This window comes from Rhea pennata, chromosome 25 (genome assembly GCF_028389875.1).
Source record: "Rhea pennata isolate bPtePen1 chromosome 25, bPtePen1.pri, whole genome shotgun sequence".
NCBI lineage: Eukaryota > Metazoa > Chordata > Aves > Rheiformes > Rheidae > Rhea > Rhea pennata.
In genome coordinates, this window is record NC_084687.1 from 923,738 (window position 1) to 943,269 (window position 19,532).

The 19,532-nt window shown below is 51.3% G+C and overlaps 1 protein-coding gene across 1 annotated transcript in view; it reads left to right on the forward strand.

Moving 5' to 3' along the window:
- The window catches only part of CACNA1S (calcium voltage-gated channel subunit alpha1 S), a 47,899-nt gene that overhangs the window by 27,952 nt on the left and 415 nt on the right, over positions 1-19,532 (forward strand). The window contains exons 26-43 of the mRNA XM_062595073.1: positions 840-998; positions 1,382-1,492; positions 3,059-3,142; positions 6,749-6,805; positions 9,056-9,184; positions 9,870-9,935; positions 10,113-10,204; positions 10,698-10,857; positions 11,476-11,603; positions 12,092-12,188; positions 13,283-13,385; positions 14,559-14,660; positions 14,785-14,909; positions 15,871-15,999; positions 16,786-16,985; positions 17,786-17,862; positions 18,317-18,426; positions 19,294-19,410. Coding sequence (XP_062451057.1) covers positions 840-998; positions 1,382-1,492; positions 3,059-3,142; positions 6,749-6,805; positions 9,056-9,184; positions 9,870-9,935; positions 10,113-10,204; positions 10,698-10,857; positions 11,476-11,603; positions 12,092-12,188; positions 13,283-13,385; positions 14,559-14,660; positions 14,785-14,909; positions 15,871-15,999; positions 16,786-16,985; positions 17,786-17,862; positions 18,317-18,426; positions 19,294-19,410 — 2,046 coding nt within the window. The remainder of the gene's footprint in view (positions 1-839; positions 999-1,381; positions 1,493-3,058; positions 3,143-6,748; positions 6,806-9,055; positions 9,185-9,869; positions 9,936-10,112; positions 10,205-10,697; positions 10,858-11,475; positions 11,604-12,091; positions 12,189-13,282; positions 13,386-14,558; positions 14,661-14,784; positions 14,910-15,870; positions 16,000-16,785; positions 16,986-17,785; positions 17,863-18,316; positions 18,427-19,293; positions 19,411-19,532) is intronic.

The following is a 19,532-nucleotide window of genomic DNA, read 5'->3' on the forward strand; positions in this document are numbered from 1 at the left end:
TGAAGCTGTACCAATGCCCAGCATTCTGGGCCAGGTGAGCTGGCCTAGTGCCCAATACAAGGACTCCTAGCACAAGACAAGCCTGACAAGAACCAGGTAGTAGCTTTCCAAGGGCAGGGCAAAGTGGACCAGAATGAGGGACTGGGCTTTCTGGTTCAAGTGGGGTGCCCTGACTGACCTGGAACAGAGGGCTGAGGATAGGGGAAATAGAAGCAGCAGTGAGACCAGCATCAGCAGGGGACACAGCACATGCAGGTAAGGAGAAGTAGATACAGATGCCTCCAGGCTAAAAGGAGGTGCTGGGATACCCAGGTGCTGAGCAAGCCTACAGATGCAGCATGGACACTGAGCTAGGGGTGCCAGCACACTAACCCTGCAAGGATGACCTTAGCCAGCCAGGGAAGGAAGTGCCTGCTGAGCAACTCTGCAGTGTGGAGAGAAAATCTAATACTCCTTGCACTCATGGTATCCATGATGCCCTGAGGCTGCCCTCTGCCAATCCTGATGGACTCTGCAAAAGTGCCATGAAAACTAGACAGTTTGAGGGATCAAGGAAGGCAGTACGGTGGAACAGCATGACAAACTTTAGAGGGCAAGCAGTGGCTTTGGAAACTTAGTCATGTGTGGGTGCTTGTTAGGGGTCTCTGCAGAAAGCACAGCAGATACTTGAAACATCATTCACCCTAGCCCATGTCACTGAGCTAAAAAAAAAAAGTGAGAGACACAGCTTATGCCTATGGGGATGTGCAGCATTGTCACTGGTTCTGGCTGTGTGCCTGTGCCACTGGTGCTGCCCCATGCTCCTCTGTGTGCATCACATCTGTCTCCCTCTTCCCCAGCGCCAGTGTGTGCAGTATGCACTGAAAGCTCGCCCACTGAGACGCTACATCCCCAAGAACCCCTACCAGTATCAGATCTGGTATGTGGTCACCTCCTCTTATTTTGAGTACCTCATGTTCTTCCTGATTCTGCTGAACACCATCTGCCTGGGCATGCAGGTAAGGGGGCAGAGTGCTGACCACAAATGATGAATGGTGTCAACAGTGTGTGACCCACTGGCTCAACTCTATTACTTTCAGAGAGCCTCTGAAGAGAGCGTACAATATGGCAAAACTGGTGCTCTGTGCTCAGCATGCCTGGGACTAGAAGCTAGGTAGGACTGGCTGGATGTGGGAAGCTCAGAGGAGGGGCTGCACAAGAATGTGAGAAGCACTGAGGAGGGGCTGCAGGAAAAAAAATCCTTTTTTTTTTTTTTTTTTGCTAACCCTTTCTGAGCCATAGGTGTGTAAGAGAGGGTCTTAATCCAGCCCACACCTCTGGGCTCACAATGGAGGCTGTGCTTGACCTTTGGCTCACATGATTCTTCCTTCCATCTCCTCAGCATTACAATCAGTCTGCAGAGATGAACCACATCTCAGACATCCTCAATGTGGCCTTCACCATCCTCTTCACCTTGGAGATGATCCTCAAGCTCATGGCTTTTAAAGCCAAGGTGAGGGCAGGACAGGGTCCATAGGCTGGGGCATGGTCTCAGGCTAGGCCAAGGGCATGCATGCTGATGCACCTGAGGGCTGTGCTGCCCTTCAGAGAGACCTGGACTGGCTGGAGAGCTGGGTAGAGAGGAACCTTCTGAGGTTCAACAAGGGCAAGTGCAGAGTCCTGCACCTAGGGAAAAGTAACCCTAGGCACCAGTACAAGCTGGGGGCTGACCTTCTGGAGAGCAGCTCTGCAGAGAAGAACCTGGGAGTGCTCGTGGATGACAGATTGGCCGTGATCCAGCAATGTGCCCTTGTGGCCAAGAAGGCCAGTGGTATCCTGGGGTGCATTGGAAAGACTTGCCAGCGAGTTGAGGGAGGTGATCCTGCCCCTCTACTCAGCCCTGGGGAGGCCTCATCTGGAGTACTGCATCCAGTTCTGGGCTCCCCAGTACAAGAGACACATGGAGCTACTGGAGAGAGTCCAGCATAGGGCTACGAAGATGATCGTAGCCCTAGAAGGCTGGAGCATCTGCCCTATGAGGAACGGCTGCAAGAGCTGGGCCTTTTTAGCCTGGGGAAGAGAAAACTGAGGGGGGATCTTATCAATGTGTTTAAGTACCTGAAGGGAGGGTGTCAAGGGGATGGGGACAAACTCTTTTCAGTTGTCCCATGTGGCAGGAGAAGAGGCAATGGGCAGAAATTGAAGCACAGGAAGTTCCACCTGAATGTGAGGAGGAATTTCGTCCCTGTGAGAGTGACAGAGCACTGGAACAGGTTGCCCAGAGAGGTTGTGGAGTCTCCTTCTCTGGAGATATTCAAGGCCCACCTGGATGCAACCCTGTCTAACATGCTGTAGGTGACCCTGCTGAGCAGGGTGGTTGGACTAGATGATCTCCAAAGGTCCCTTCCAACCTTACTGATTCTATGATTCTACGATTTCCCTTGTATTTGGCATCTCTCCTCCACAAGCCCCAAGACCTGAGAGTCCAAAGAAATTCTCCTCATGTGACCCTTGGGAGCCCCAGTGAGCAGGACCTATGAGACTCTGGAAGGGCTATCAGTTGTTAGGGCTATCCTTGCTAGCCCCATCTAACCCAGTGCAACTAGCCATTGCTTCCATCTTTGAGGTCATCTTTATCTCTGGTGGGATTGGGGTCCAGAGACCTGCTATACCTCCAGCTACCTCTCTGTACCCTCCTCATTTGACACCATTGAAAGACAAAACCAAACACTTGATGATAGGGTCCCGAATCTGACTACAATCCCTACCTTTGGCTCTGCCTGAGACGTCAGAGGTTGCAGACAATCCTCCTCATCCTAATGTGCAACATTGTTGCTTGGGGTGGTGCTAGAGCACAGCTCTCCTCCTGCTCTCCCTTGCTGCCAGCGGAGCAGTGGCTTCTGCTCATCCTGTATCCAGTAGTGTGGGCACCACTGCCCTAGCTCCGAAAAAGGGGGCGTCCCTTCTGTAGAGAGTTTTGTCTGCTTGTCAGCCTCATCTTCTTTGGGGCACCAGCATCTGTCTCCTCTTCAACTTGACGCTTTGATATTCATTTCTGCTCTCTGGTTCACCCTGGCAGGGCTACTTCGGGGACCCCTGGAACGTCTTTGACTTCCTCATTGTGATTGGCAGCATCATCGATGTCATCCTCAGCGAGATTGATGTAAGTGTCATACTGCTCCAGCACTACAGTGTCCCCAGGGAGTATTGCTGCTCATACATGCTTTGGGCCGTTCTGTAGTGCTGTGCCAGGGAAGGACAGAGACACCAGTGCCGTGCCCAGCTCCACAGCCTGTTGGTGTCCCTCTCTTCTGTCCCTGCCCCGGGACATATAGTCCTTGTTCCTCGCATTTCTGAGAACAGACAGCCAGGATCAACTTGTGACATGGATGCATGGATACAGAGCCATGACACTGCAAACTTTAAAGCACTATATAAATGTAGGGGATTTCCCCCAGTCTGCCAACATGTCACACTGCCCTGTCCCCTTTGTCTCCAAAATCTATAGACAGTGACATCCTTTGGGAAACAGTCTACTTAGTCAGGACTGGACTATGAGAAGCATGATGGGTGCCATCCCCTGCCCACTCAGCCTGCCTTTCTTCCCCATGCACAAACCTGGACAGAGTTACTCATGTTCATTCTCAGATTGCTGCAGATAGGAATAAAAAGGGTTGCCCTCAACTCCCTGTCCCCTGCAGGGAGACACTTCTGTCACATGCCATGGGAGGATCAGACAGATCAAATCTCAAAGCATTTGCTTTACATGTGTCCCTATATACAGTGATCAGTGACCATACATATACATACGCAAGATCGTGTATGTGTGCATGTGTATATCCTGTACACTGCTTTCTGGAAGCTCTGTACCATATGCACTATGACACTGCTGGGTGGCTGCAGGCAGTGGCTATATGTGTAAATACTCTGCTGGAAGCATTTTCAAAGAGGTGTTCTAAGAAATCCATGTGCTGCCACCTTTTGCAGCACTGGGACTTTCACACCTGATGCCCAGTACTGAAAATGCCCCTGTGCACCTGGAGACTGTGTGCTGCATTTAGCAGATCTGTAGAAATAGCTGTGGGATCATGTAGATCGTACTAACCCTGCCTAGAGATTTAGCTTGCCATTTGCTCTCTAGAGCAGCGGCTTGCCAGCTCCAATGTCCTTCAGGGCTCTGTCAAGCAGAGCTACTGCCCTGGCCCAGCCTTGCATGGGGTGGCCTTCAGCCATTCTCCTCTGTGCTGGGGAGGAGAGAGTGTATGAAGGCCCTTTGCAGCAATAACATTCCTCTCTGGAGAATGAGGCCTTTCCAGGCTCCACAGAACTGAGATGAGAGGAACCATCCATTCCCTTTCTGGAACAGCAACACATTCCTCCCTACACAGACCCACACTTCAGTACTGCTGTCATTTGAACCTCTTGGCTTTTAAGCCTTGCTGAGCTCCCAGGTTTCTTGCCAGTCCTGGCAGCTTTCAGCTGTCCCTGGGTCCTCCAACTCTGAGCACACTCAGTGCTATTGGTCTGATTTTCCTTTGCTTGTGGGGCATCATCTCCTAGGATGTCACCTCTTTCCCCATCCTGAAGGTCCTATTTTCACTAAGAAATGAGATTCAAAGGGGCACTCAGGGCCCCGAGTTGGACAGTTTTCTGTCCATGTGGAGCAAGAAACTGGGTCAATTGGCATGAATGTCAAGGATGTGCTGTCTGTGGGACTGGTGCAAGTCAATACACTCAGGACACGTCACATGCCTCCAGAGGAGTCCAGTGCCCTGGCTAGGCTGACTTTGCTGACAGGGACTAACCCCAGCCAGAGTAGTGGCAGTGTCAGCTGTCACCTTGCTGTGCCAAGGCAGAGCCAGGTAATGCCAGTTCCCAGTTACAGTTCCGCCATGGAAAGTCTTGCTCTGCCCTGTGCCTTGGGGCACCTCCACAGCCCTTGACAGTAGGACAGTTCTCAGATACCTTAAAGCCTGTGTGCATGCTCTGCTGAGAGCAGAGCTTGGGCCCTTCTCTGTGCCCCTCACAGTGTCCCAGCCTCCCTCCATGGCCCTTTCTTCTCCATCCAGCCCTCATCCTTCCCTGCATTGTTGAGCTCTTGCCAGCCATCTGGTGACATGGAGGGGGATATTAGGATTAACAAAGATACACATCACTGGACAGCCTTACTTCTCCCTTCATAAATCTCCCCCTTACTTAGAGGTCAGTGCAAGGTGAGTCCTTCTCTGATCCTCAGGATCTGTTTGTAATTGCTGCACTTGCCACAGGTCACCTTGCCTGAGCAGGCAGACCTTAGGGCTGCAGCTTTTTCTGGAATGTGGCCCTCACAAAACAAGTCTGCACCCAGCACTACAGGGATGGAAGATTAAACCTTCTCAGGAACCAAAACCTTCTTGGGAGCACCCAAACATGTGACTCTAGTTTGCAAAATCTATCCTGTCTTTCTTTCTTCCTTCCATTATGCATCTCTCTCCTCTCTTATGTCTCAGTATGTGGCTGTTCGGGATGAAGAGGTGGGAACAACTGTGCTATTAGGAGCCTTCTACTAGCCACCAGAGACATATTCTCATGGCTGTTTAGTCATCTGGTTCCCACTGATTTCAGGGGTGTACTGAGGGGCCCTGGGCAGTTCTTATTTTAGTAACAGGAGAATATGGATTGGAGTCGCTGTGGTGGTGCCACCCCAAGCGATATGCACCCTAGACCGTATGGGGTTGGCAGTGTCCATGCTGCTGTCTTATTCAATCCTGCCACAACCTGCCCTGGAAGCTAAGGATCTTTGCAAAATCTGACCCTACCAACCTACCCAGTGTCCCCTGAAATCACTGCAAGAACACTCAGGCTCCAGATATGAGCCTTGTCTGTGTGCAGAGAGGAGCTGAGGCTGGCCCTATCCATTGAAGGTGGTGCGTTTGTACCCATCCTGGCTCTTGGGGTAAAGAGTGTCTGTGCCCCAGCATGGCACAAGTTCTCCTGAAGAATGGAGTGTGTCTCTGAGTACCTTTCAGGAGCTTCAAGTGTGTGTGTGTGAGTGAGTTCCCTTCTGCCTGTGAGTGTGTGTGCCTTGTTTGTGTATGAGTATGTCCATTTAGACCAGCATTTTCTGTTTTTCACCCTCTTGATTAGTGTGTGGACAGTGCTGGAAAATGAATTGTCCTGCTAGCAGTGTGTGGGACAGCCACTTTCAGAGTTCACTTCCCAATGAACTTGCACCAGTCACATGTAGTCAAGCTTCCAAGCAGACTTAATGAGAGCAGCACAGCTTGTTGGGGAGAGAAGCTGTGGTTTAGCTTGAGCATGTCAGCTTGGGTTCAAATCACACCTACTACAGCCCTGTGTCTGGCCTGGAAGGGAATCTGTGGAAGGCAGTTACACATTCCTGCATCTTTGGACCAGACATACTGGTCTATATTCTTGCCATGCCTTTGTCTCTGGTGTAAATATTACAGCAAATGAAATGCAGTAGGACACATAGTTGGGTAAGTCCATCATGACCAACTCTTTCCCCATCATCCCTCTGCTGCCTCTACCCCATAGGAGTCACATTTCCTTGTCCAAACAGGCCAAATGATGGTAGGTCTCTGTCTCTCCTTCCCCTTGTCTCCTCTCTTAGTCTCATTCTTTTGTCCCAGTTTTCATCTTACTCTGTCTCTGTCTTTCTCTTTTTCCTATCCATCCATCTGTCAATCTCTCTCTCTCTCTCTCTCTCACACACACACACACACACATTCACACACTTCTCTTGCTGACTGTCTTATTCTTTTGACAGACTGTTCTTGCTTCCAGTGGTGGATTATACTGCCTCGGCGGAGGCTGTGATAGCATTGTAAATATCAGCTGCATGTGCTTGCAGTGGGCCCTTTTTCCTTTTGATGCCCACAGTTTTGCTAGTGTGCCTATGGCTTGCATTTGCATGTGTTCTGCATGTTGTTAAGACACACACCAAACCCATGTGTTCTCTCCCACACATAGATCTCCCCTTGCTAAGAGGCGCCTGGAGCGAGATACTCCTCCACATAGACACAGCCCTTTTCTAGAGGAAATCCCTTCCCACCCTTGGATGACCCAAGCTTTTCTCCATCCATCAGTACATTCCGCTACTGATTCAGGCTTTCCCTACTTCCTTCCCACCCCCAGGCAATGAAATCAAGTATAACTGAGCTAACTAAAACAGAGTGTCTTGCAAAGGTGTCCTCTGGCTGCTGAAGGCTATAAGATCCTCTTTCCTCTAACCATCTTCTAGTTTGTGCAAGGCCTAACAGGATTTTTCTGTACAGTTTTTTACACTGTTAACCAGAGAAATTGCAGGGATTTGACCCTTTTGCCTTACTTTCCCCTTGGAAGATGGACTATATCCTATGGCTGGTGTTGCACAGGCCCCCAAATCTCACCCACCCAGACTCATGGCCTAATCTGTTTGTGATGGGGTAACTGGGTATAGAGAGGCCCAATACTGATGTCCAAGACCATCATGGGGGTTACTGAGTACTCTGGGGTGCAGTAGGCCAGGGGTGTCACTGCTACTCTGGGTTGGCTCAGAGGAAAGTCCAAGTACTGGGATGCAAAGATGGGAAAAGCTGGCTGACAGCACATCTCATGATAGGCAGTGATCGCCTTGTACTGTGCCTGATGCTAACTATGCTGGGGCGGGTAGAAATTCTTCTGATCAGCTCCAGTCTTTAGATCTTACTGGATTTCTTTACCTGAGGGCCTACTATCCTCTGCTCCTGCTGAGTAGGGGCAAGGAGCCTCCAGATGCCCCGGAAGGTAGGCTGCATCCTTTGAGCATGTCCCTGCTAAGCTGGGTTGTTGTGACTGTTTCCCATTCCCAGATGCTAGTCTCCAGGTTTTTGGTCCCCCTGAGAGGATTCTCACAGGTCTCTTGCTGTGGTTTTGTGACAGTACTGATCACTGTCTGATTAGGCTGCATGGGGAGAGAGGAAGCTCAAGGTCAAACACCAGTCTGGTGTATCTCCAGGCCCTGCTGGAGGCTGATTTCAGCATGTGACTCACATTCAGGGTTCACACACGTAGGGAGGCACAAGGCCATGGAAGGACCCAGCTCTGGCAAATATTTAGAACCTGTGCACTGCTGAGAATTGGTGAAGCAAATCCCACAGGCCAGCAATCCAAAATGCCTTTTCTCAGGGTTCCCTGAGCCCTGGTGCTGTTGACTCTATGGAGGGCACACTGGACCTCCCCTGAGCACCCTGAGGAACCTGAGGGGGTGCAGATGTTCCTGATCACCATTTTTGCTGGGAAGCTCTTGTATACTGGAAAAGAGAAAGTCAAAATAAGGAGATGTGTTGAGGGGAGACAGTGTTTTCCAGTGGGGCCCTGGGAACTCAGAAATGTTAAGCTGAGGAAGTTTGAGTTGCTAGTGGGAATGTTTAAGGTTGTGGTTTTGTTGCCCTGAAATAACCAGGAACCAGTGTGTTGGGGGTTAGGAATAATGTAGTTCAGACAGGCAGCACTGAAGTCTTGGAAGACTAGGGAGAGCAGTGGGAGAGGCAGCAACCATCCTGGGCACAGGGTACTTTTTGAGGGAGAGCTGGGAGGGGAGGGGGGACAGGGACATACTGGACCCATGCAGCACCAGGCAGGCATGGAGATCCTGAAACAGACAGCTGGGGTGGGAAGGTCCAAAATGGTACCTAGCTCACAAGAGCCAGGAGGGACCATGATCTATCTTTGGGTGGCCCTGTTTGGCATGTGGTGAACTGCACAGCTCTCCCTAACCTGCATTGCATCATGTCTTTCTACCTGAAGTGTCCCATCCCCCTAGCTAACAGGATTTCTCTAATATATGTAAATAGCTGGCCCCTGGGAAGTCCAGGGTGGGTTGAAATGTGAGATAGCAGAGCTGGCAAGGTGAACTTACGTGGAGGCTGGGGGGAAAATGTCAGCTCATCACCATCACTGTTTGGTCCTCCATACAGGCAAGGGTCTCGGGGAGCATGACTTGTACCTGGAGGAGGGTTCTTGCTGCCCCTTTGCCCCCAGGGCCTGCTCCCACCCTTATCTGCCTGAAGGCATCAGCACCCACTGCCCTCCAAGTGTTGTGGTCTGCCTGCAGGACTCTGATGACAACTCCCGCGTCTCCATCACTTTTTTTCGGCTTTTCCGGGTGATGCGGTTGGTGAAGCTGCTGAGCCGGGGAGAAGGTGTCAGGACTCTCCTGTGGACCTTCATCAAGTCATTCCAGGTGTGTAAAGGACAGCTCTCCCCTCCTAGACATGCATGTGCCATGGTCTGGCAGCAGGCTTTGATTCTGAGGTGAACTGGGCTAACAATCTCTCTAGACAGGCAGAGGAGCAAAGCTTGTTTAGTCACAGGCTGCTGGCTTCAAATTGGAGCAGGGGGTCTGCACCATGTACAACACCATTGTCTGCATGGCTGAGAGTATCTGAGTGGGTTTTCCCAGGCTGACATCAGCATGTTTCGGAGGATGAGACATCTCTGGGTGTCCCCTAATGGCTGACAAAACAGGCAGGGAAATACCATTGGGCATCAGCCCTGGGCCCAGCAAGGCTGGGACACTACATCAAATGGGCAGCTCAGGGACACACTGCACCAGTCCCTGAGTCTGGGCAGCTTCCTCAGCTCTGATCATCTCCCAGGCCTATTCAGCCTTCATCCCAGCTGCGGTGACCCAGTACTCCCTTGGAGCTTGACACAAGCCTTCCATGCATGAGAACCAGCGAATGGGACTGGCAGGGGGATGGTTAGAGGAATAGGCAGAAAGTAAACTGTAAACTCCCTCCCCACATGGAGGCCTGACTGCCAGCCCCAAGCAGTACCTCCAGACCCAATCAGACCAAATCTATTGTCTTCAGACTGCCTTGATATGGGACTGTTGTCTCACATGACCTGTGATCTTTTTATTACAGGCTCTGCCCTATGTTGCCCTGTTGATTGTGATGCTTTTCTTCATCTATGCTGTGATTGGGATGCAGGTAAGGAGAGGGGCAGAGTTGGGATTTGGTTTTGAACAGCCACTCTGAGCCTGGTAGCATCTGAAGAGGTGTGGGGAGGGGTGAGGAGGGCAGACACATAGAAACCAGGTACTCTGCCAGGCACTCCAGGGAATTTGCATGGGAAGGGTGCGGGGGACCTGACAGTGTGATTTTCAGATGTTTGGGAAGATTGCTATGGTGGATGGTACCCAGATCAACCGGAACAACAACTTCCAAACCTTCCCACAAGCTGTGTTGCTGCTCTTCAGGTTGGTCTTTTCTTGTCAAGCAGGCAACTTTGGATAAGAGCTGGTCTCAAACTCTCCCACAGCTGCACACCAGTTTGGAGTGAGGAGATCAGTATTTTTGTATTGGATTTGCTTTTTCCCCTGCAGAAAAATGTCATGTAGCAATGGAAGCACTTCAGGAATGGCTGTTGGTTTGTCTAGTGTGGCTGAGCTGGAGGAGAAAGGGGGCACTTTCAGTTTTCTGTTCTGAATGTTTCTTTCCCAAATTGGATTTTAATTTCAAGAAACTCAAGAAGAAGCAAGAGCTCAGCTCAAGGTTTCCCTTAGTCCCAAACAGATCACTTGAAAGCTTTCAACAGATGCTACTCAAACCCCCAAGCTAGAAAGTAAACCCTGGAATCCTGACTACTCCTTTCCCAGAAGCTCCCTGTGCACTGGCTAGCTGCAGACCTCCCGACAAGGCCAGTGCACATCCTGCACAGGGCAGAAACCAGCTAGCATCGCCTCTCCTCAGGTGCGCGACAGGGGAGGCCTGGCAGGAGATCCTACTGGCCTGCAGCTATGGGAAGCTGTGTGATCCTGAGTCAGACTTTGCTGAGGGAGAGGAGTATACCTGCGGCACGAGCTTCGCCTACTTCTATTTCATCAGCTTCTACATGCTCTGCGCCTTCCTGGTACACCTTTCTCCCTCTGGGCCCTGCATTATGACGGGGAACAGTCTCACACTCAACCTGGGGCATCCCTTGGCACCCCACTCTTAGTCCCAGGTAGCTCCTGGGTGCTCAGATGGCCAAGCATCTCACAGAGTTGACCCCATAGCACCTGCTTCCCAGAGACATCATCCCCCAGCCTACGGTGTAAACCTAGCACCCACACTCCCATGGGGCCCAAGACCTCCAGGTAGATCCTTGCCACAGCCCTCCAGTGTGCTGCTGTCCAGATGAATAGATCATTTGTTTAGTGCCTGATGTGAGGGTGTCTCCTGTAAGGGTGGGGAGGGAAGAGCTGCCCTGTGCTCACTGTAGCCAGGGCTAGGGCAGAAGGCCTTTCCATGCATGGGACATTCTACAGCATCCACAGACTCCAGGAGGCTCTCAAACCCCTTCTCACCCTTGAACTGACCCTTGTCTGCCTTCAGTTTCCCATTGCCCTGGTCAGCGCCACATGGGCAGTGCCGCCCTGCTCTGTGCTCTGAGTCACAAGGAGTATTGCTGCCCTTCTACGTGGAGACTCACTGCATGCATGATCTTGTCCTGATCTGATGTCCTTCACACCTGCTCATCTGCCCTCAGATCATTAATCTCTTTGTGGCTGTCATCATGGACAACTTTGACTACCTCACACGTGACTGGTCCATCCTTGGGCCTCATCACCTGGATGAGTTCAAACGGATCTGGGCTGAGTACGACCCTGAGGCCAAGTGAGTGATCCTGCATGGCATGGAGTGAGTGATGATCAAGGGACAGTCTGTGTGGGGTTAGTGTCAGAGAGGCCAGGGATGAGCTGTTCCCTCTGCTGCAATCCCTGAGACAGGTACCGCGGTGCTAGCTGTGGCAGTGTCTAAGAGTTAGGTCCCAGCCTCTGAGAAATGAATGCAGTTTGCCAGCTTGTCCAGCATGTCCCAGGGAAGATGCTAACCATCATCACGTTTGGAGCCATGAGATTTCCAACACTCTCCTCATCCAGCCTCAATGATGCTACCAACTCCTCCCACTCTACAGCACAATCTGCTGTCTAGTGCCATGGGAAACAGTTGCTCTCCCCAAGAAGTGCAGGAAAGCGAAGGGATTTCCCACTGAAGGAGCATGGGGCAGGCCAAAGAGACAAACTAACCCATCCCCTCCCACACAGCTGTGTCCCACTGTGTCTCCCATCCACACTACTGATGCAGTTTGTTGCCTCCCACAGAGGCAGGATCAAACACCTTGATGTGGTGACTCTGCTGAGACGTATCCAGCCTCCCTTGGGCTTTGGGAAGTTCTGCCCACATCGTGTAGCTTGTAAGGTAACAGCCAAGGGGATGGCTTGGTTAGTGGGCATAGGGGCACCTTTCCTAGGCTGTTTCTGCATCCTTTCTAGCCTCACCAGAGGGGCTGAAATCAAGAATCCAATCACATTTCCAGTTTCATAAATTATGCTCATGATCTGATCTCTAGTGTTTTATAGGGAGAAATCTTTGGGGAGCAAATAGAGATGCTTTAATTTGGCTGGAATTGATGCATTTCAGGGTCCTGAAGAGAAGCACCTGCCAGTTCTTACCTTAGCACCACAGGAGATAGCTATAGTGGCCTCGTCTCTGGCCCTCAGTGCAGAGGAATTTCTGAGCCACAATGCTCCAGATCTCTGCAGTGCTTTCAGCTTTCAGAGCAATGGTGCTCCAGATCCTGCCTGGGGCAGGAGGGCAATGCTGGGCCTGATTAACCTGGTACATTGCCTCGGCCATAGAGGATTGTCTCCAAAAGACAATAGCACCAAAGAAGCTGGAGACTCCTACTCCACAGGCTTGAGAATCTTTTTCCCAACTTAGCTCATACAGCACAAAGCCAGGGCCTGTCTGAAGCTCATATGAAAACCATATGAGCAGGACATAACTCAGGGTAACTTCACTGGTATGAACCCTTGTGGGTCTTGGGCAAACTTGTTAGGGGGCTTGATCCCCAAATCACAGCAGCCTGATGAAATTCTTGGAGGATGGAGTGTTACCTAGAACAACTCCCTTCTTGCTCTGAAAGCAATGCCAGGTACTCTCCTTCCAACTCATCCTGTAGCACTGAGGACCCATAGGTTGAGTTATTTCCATAGGTCTAATCTAAGCCTCCTCCATCTTGATCTGGTTTAGCTGATTAGGAGGAGTGATGTCTCTCTCTGGCCTGTGTGGTGCCAAGGAATGGTGCACAGTCCAGCTGGCCTGACTTTAGTGGCCAGAGCTGGGAGGGCTCTTTGGCTCACAGCTCAGTGAGACGCGTCACTCCATGCAGAGTCTCTCACACCCATGTGAGGGGCTGTAGCTGCACTCCTGCCAAGACAGGCTGCATGTTTGCATGGAGGTACCAGCCTGCTCCAGTCAACTGGGGACATGGTTGTCGATCTGTTGCACAGCGTCTGGTGTGTATGAACATGCCCCTGAACAGCGATGGCACTGTCACCTTCAACGCAACCCTCTTTGCACTGGTGAGGACGGCCCTCAAGATCAAGACAGAAGGTAAAGGATGCTTCTGTCTGCCTCTATTACCTGACCAGGAGAACCTTCTCCCTGTGACAGAGGGTGCTATTTATACCTTTTCTGCCAAGAACCACAGGGATCCTTCCCTGTTGGGTTAGAACCTTTACTGCAAACTTCCAGCACCCCCCTCAGCTTTGTACCATTATTTCCCTGGATCAGGAACTATGGTCACATGCATGACTTGCACTGCTCAAGTCAAGGCTGGAAGACATTTTTAAGTTGTGTGTGTATATATATATGTATGTCACATCCCCAAAAAGCAAACCAGCACCACCCCAGCTAGATAACTTCACCCTGAACAGCTCAGGAGATGTTCTGACCCAATTCCCATCCCTGCTGCAGTAACAGATGGCAGGCTCCCTTCCCACACTGATCTGATCCTCTTCCACACCCATCACAGTACTGCCTGCTCCAGATTTGCATCTCCATATGTATTTATTATCTCATACTGAAATGGAAGGGCTAGAGGGAGGATCCTCTTTGAATTTGCTTAGGAAAAGTTCACTCACTCCCTTCCTTGCCAGCAGTGGAGCTTGCAAAGCCCTTCTTTGGGAATGCACCATGCTAGCTTGTTTCCATGGTTCTGGGTTTGACAGCAATCACACAAGCAGCTCTGCAGCAGGGCTGGGGCAGCCATCTCTGGCAGGAGATGAGGCTGAGTAGTGGGGGTCCATCTGGATCTGACATCTTCCAGTGGCAGCGCATGTGTATCTTCCTTTTGGCTCAGGTGAGAAAGGACATTGGGAAACAGAGCCCTCAACAAAATGCAGACAGCATTGTGAGGAGCACAGGAAATTTCAGAGTATACCTGAGGATAGCCCAGGATTGCAAGCTGACAGAAATAATGAAGTCAAGGAGAGCACTGAAGGGAAAGTAGAGATTTGTTGTTGACCACCAGACCAGATAGAGAACTGAGAAGCTTGCACTAACATTCCACCCATTTGCTGTTCACTGGGACTCACCCTGTAGTTAATGTCATTTTGCTAAATTCAAAGTCACATTCTTAAAAAAACTAATTTTTGCCTGGGAGGGAGGTCGGGGAGGAGTGCACACCCTGCATGAGTCTGGACAGGTTCTCACATACTTTAGCTTTGTTCATGTCCACGGTCCACTGGGGAAAAGCTACTCCATCCCTGCTCCCTTTCCTCACAGGTAACTTTGAGCAGGCCAATGAGGAGCTCAGAGCCATTATCAAGAAAATCTGGAAGCGAACAAGTATGAAGCTTTTGGATCAGGTCATCCCTCCTATTGGAGGTATGTTCCCTGGTGGCATTTCCCTCCTCCCCCTCCTCCGCCCCTTACTGGGGGTCTCAGCTCTTCTGGGCTCTGCAGAGCTTTTTGTTAGGCCATGTTATCAGGTTGGCTTTCTCCCCTCCAGATGACGAGGTGACAGTGGGTAAATTCTATGCTACATTCCTCATCCAAGAGCATTTCAGGAAGTTCATGAAGCGTCAGGAGGAGTATTATGGTTACCGGCCCAAAAAGAACGCTGTGGAGATCCAGGTTGAGAGTTATGGAGTGGTGGTGGAGGGGTGACTCATCCTGGGGGCAGATGGTGCCTAGGGCTGTAGAGGGCATGGTGGAGTTCGTAAATATGAGAAGGGGCTTTCTTCAGCTCAGGAGAGTCCAGGGTGACATGGAGAGACAGGGCTGGGATGACACATGGCACCTTTGTCCCTTAGGCAAGCAGAAAAGTTTTCTGTCTCCCCCTCTGCTGACTCTTGTCATAGAGAAGACTCTATGAAGCAGTTGTAAGACCTGCAAACACTTAGCTCAGATCAAAGTTGAACTCTCTTCATCCATCTGCTTACCCACTAACTCTTCTCCAATGCCAAGTCCTTCTCCATTTCCTGATCTTGACCATGATACTGACAGTCTTGGGTGCCTAGTTCTCTACACATCTTAGTTGGTACATTAGTTGGAGAGGGGTTGGTGTGCATCATCTTGGACAGGAACTGCTGTAGAGTCAGAGAAGTCTGCACAGGCAACCGTGAAGGGTGCCATTAGGGTGGGATGGGAAAAGAGAACTGTATGTGTTCAGCCAAAGCTACAGAGATGTTCCCGGCCTCTTCTTACCTTCTTTTGGTGAGGAAATTACTTGTAGTAATAAAAGATGAGGCCCAAAGAGTGCAGAGTGGGGAAATGAACCACGGGCCCAGCTCAGATGCTGTCAAAGTAAGGACAAAGACATGACTAGTCTTGGGCAACATCAACCTGACCTTTCTTCAGACTGTCCTTAGCAAAACCCTTTGTGGGGCTGCATTTGCCCAGAAGCTGCTTCACCAAATACAGTGTCAGCTAGCTGCAGAGCAATACGTGGCCTGGCCCTGGTAAGGGATTTGTCATGGCAGCATGATCTGGGAACCAAGAGAGTGGGGTTCATTGTGTTTCCTTCTCCAAAGTCCAAAGAGAGAAGGGTGGTGGGGCCAAACCATACCCAACCATGCCTCCTTTTCCCTACCAGGCTGGGCTCAGGAGCATCGAAGAAGAAGCTGCCCCTGAAATCCGTCGGGCCATCTCTGGGGACCTGACAGCTGAGGAGGAGCTAGAGAGAGCAATGGTGGAGGCTGCCATGGAAGAAGGGATATATAGAGTGAGCACAGCCTTCAGGACACCTCAGATGCCCAGCAGGGCTGAGGGGTACTTGGTGTTAGTCATCCCTCATTTCCATGTGTTGGTGGTCCACCAGTGGGTCAGTTTGGCCACCAGCAGGTATAGCATAGTCCCCGTAGGCAAGCCTGGTCATGAAAAACCGCATGAGCCACCAAGGCTGGATCAACGCTTCCTTCCCCTACCTAGACGTCAGGACACTCTGGTTTAGTCATTGTATTACTACACTGGGCAACATGCTTCTTGCCTCTGTAAAATGGTTCTGCTTATGTAGGGCATGCATATGCTGGATATTGACCTGCAACTTTGTGTCACACCCATCCACACTTCCTTCCAGGCTGAGATAGGGTAGCTCAGGTGTCACCATTACCACAATGGAGACAGATTCTATCTGCACTCCTGAAAAGTGTGCGAGACAGCTTCAGCCACAGTGGTATCACAGAGGCTGCTACTGTGTACAAAGGTCTCACAAGTTCAGTGTCCCATAGAGATGGCAGAATTTGTCATCACATGGAGCTGGAGGCTCTCATCCCAACACTGCTGTGTGACATCATAGGGCTTATCATGTCACTTCTTAGTGCCTCAGTATCCCCACCCAGACAGAGAAGTTCTTGACACCATGCAATACAGAAGGCTCTGGCAGAGAGGTTATCAGAGAGAATGGTGTTCTTCTGAGCATCCAGATGTGTCTTTTCCCATGGCCTTATTCCTCATCGTAGAGCAGTCCAGAGCTTCATGCTTGATCTTATATGTTCTTTGTTGGTTGCAGAGGACAGGCGGCCTATTTGGCCAAGTTGACACCTTCCTGGAGCGGAGCAGTCCCCTGCAGCCCCATGTGGCCAGCCAGAGACCCCTGCAGTTCACCGAGGTGGGCAGCGAAGATCTCGACTCCCCTGTCTTTCTTGACGACTTTCCCCAGGAAGGCAACACGAATGTCAACAATGCCAACAACAACAATTCATTGGAAGGGTAAGGCTTGGTGAGCCTCAATGTGAGCATGGTGAGGCTGGAGGAAGGGCAAGATGCTGCACCCTGCCCTGCTCACAGCCCTGCTGTGCCAGTGATGGATTGTGTGTTGATCTTGCCCAGGTAAGATCTAGAGAAGTGGCTGATTCCACCAGTGAGGCAAATTGGGCCCTGAAGAGAGTAACTGAATGCTAGACACTAGCCTGAAAGTGGCTCCATGGACATGAGTCCTTTGTGAAGAAATTCAGCCCTCAAAGCATGAAGTAGGGTCCCAAGCAAGAAGGCAGTGAGGGCAGACACCTCTCTCCAATCCCAGCTCCAGCCTGGGACTCACAGAGACATCCTCAGGACACAGATGTCTCCATACATCTGTGTTTGTGGCTCCCCTAAGTGCCCTTCCCTTCCTTTGTCTTTTCCTTTGTCTTGGTGGCACTAGTATCTAGCTAGGCAAAGGAGCCCCAGAAAATGCAGGAAAGACTCTTTTCCCCTTCTTCCTGCAATCTCTGTGTGCCAAAACCCAGGCTGAGGTGGCAGAAGAGGTGATGTTCAGGAAGCTCTGTGCCCCCCAGCCACCAGTCCCTACCTGAGCATGGGGTACAGAAAGGCTGGAGCAGTCTGGGGTACAGACAAGGGTTACAAATGTAAAAGGACGTAATTCTTCCTACTTCTGTGGTCTCCACCCTGTTCGTCCAACTGAGACACTCCTCCTGGTCTGCCCCCCCCCCCAAGCTGTGTCCCCTCTGGGTGGAGAAGACAGGGAGGGCTGCATCCCTCAGACTAACCTGCTTCCCTGCCCCTGCCAGGGTGAAGTACGAGGATGAGTTGCTCAGGCAAAAGGTACTAACAGCACCCAGGCATCCATGCCTGTCTCCAGTGTCAGGTGAGTCTCAGCATTGTTTCTATTCTGGGGAAGATTTGTATTAGTCCCTGGGGGACAAGGCACCAGGAAGGGGCTGGCTCCTCAGCAGACAGCAGGAGGACACACAGCCCCCAGTAATATGCAGATAAATTCCCCATCTCTTCCATGCATTTCTACCCTCAAGAATGATAGAGTGTGGAGCCAGATGCCTCAGGTTGTGGGAGGGCTGGTGACCCCCAAGCCGGTAGAGCCACAAGGCTATGCTCATTTCCACAGACAGATATGACTTCTTCTTTGGCCGGTGTGAGGAGCAAGCATGGGGGAGTAGACAGGCAGGGGTCTTGCTCTGTCCCACTGCCCCTAAGCCCTTTCTTTCCTCCAGTCTAGTTAACCCTTTCCCAGCTGATACCCTCTGAAATGGCAGTGGTATCTTTGCTCTTGTGCCCACCTAATATCCTCCCTTTCCCTCCATTAGAGCATAACAACACCTTCTGCATGGAGAGGCTGCAGCAGAGACTGAGCAGGAGGCAAGTGGCCGCTTTTGGGGGCTGCCCATCATCAGGGCTGCATGTTCTACCCCAGGAGGTAACGGAGACAATGTGTTTCCAGAGACAGCAATGTAGGGGATGTGGGCTGAACCTGCCTCCCTCCCTAGGAAAGGCCAACACTGCCAAGCTGCAGAGGCACCCAGTCCCTGGTGCTCCCCAGCCAAGATCCCAGCTTAGCTGGGACTGCCATTTGTGATCAGCATGGGGAATGAGCCAGCCTCCTGACTCAGTTACTGCAGTGGGCTCAGGACATTCTTCCAAGCTGGGAAAACTTAAAGCTCTCTTTTCCCAGCAGTAACTTTCTGGCTTCCCCACTGCCTTCAGAGCCAGGACAGTAAGAAGTAGGGGTCAGGGTTACTCCTTCACTGCTCTAACTGACAGGCTGTAGATAGCCAGTCCCTTTTGTAGGGACAGCATGCCAGAGGAAACAGGTGCTTACATGCCCTCACTGTGCACTGAGATATCCCAGTAGGCAGATTCATTGAAGGAGCCCCAAGACTCTGCCAGTAGATGTGAGAAGGCTGAGCAGTGCCATATTCCTGTCCCTGGCTACACGCTGAGGACAGCCAGGCCCTTGCTCAGGGCAGGGTGCCCATCTCTAGCTCTCATCCCTCTTGGCTGGAGTGGGGAGCCCTAGAGTTCCCTCCACATTACCACTCTTCATCCTGGGGCTTCGAGCAGATTTCCTGCCTCAGTGCCTAAGCAAACTGGTGGATTGGGATTGGTTCTCCGCTCTCTCTGCCCCCATGACCCTGGTGGTTCCTTTGCTGGGCAGAGCACCAGGAGGATGGGAGTATTTGTCCAGGCTGGGGGATAGTACCTGCTGTCCCCATATTAACAAAGTAGGGCTTTCCCTTTAACATTGCTCAAGCTCTGGGTGCATCTTTTCACTCCTTTCACCCAGTTGCCTGGAGAGTTTGATTCTGTGGAGAGAACAGTGTCCAGCTCAGTGTGCCAGCAAGGTCAAAGCAGTGACCCAAATGCAATTTCCACCTCAGCCATCACCCTTCTCATCCAGGAGGTAAGGCAGGGGCAGGAGCCTGGCAGAGGGCAAGGAAGGGCTGCCAGAAAATGAAAGGGATTGGTGGTGGTGGTGGGGGGGGGGGGGGCTGCCATGCTCCTGTCAAGGAGGGGGCTGGAGGC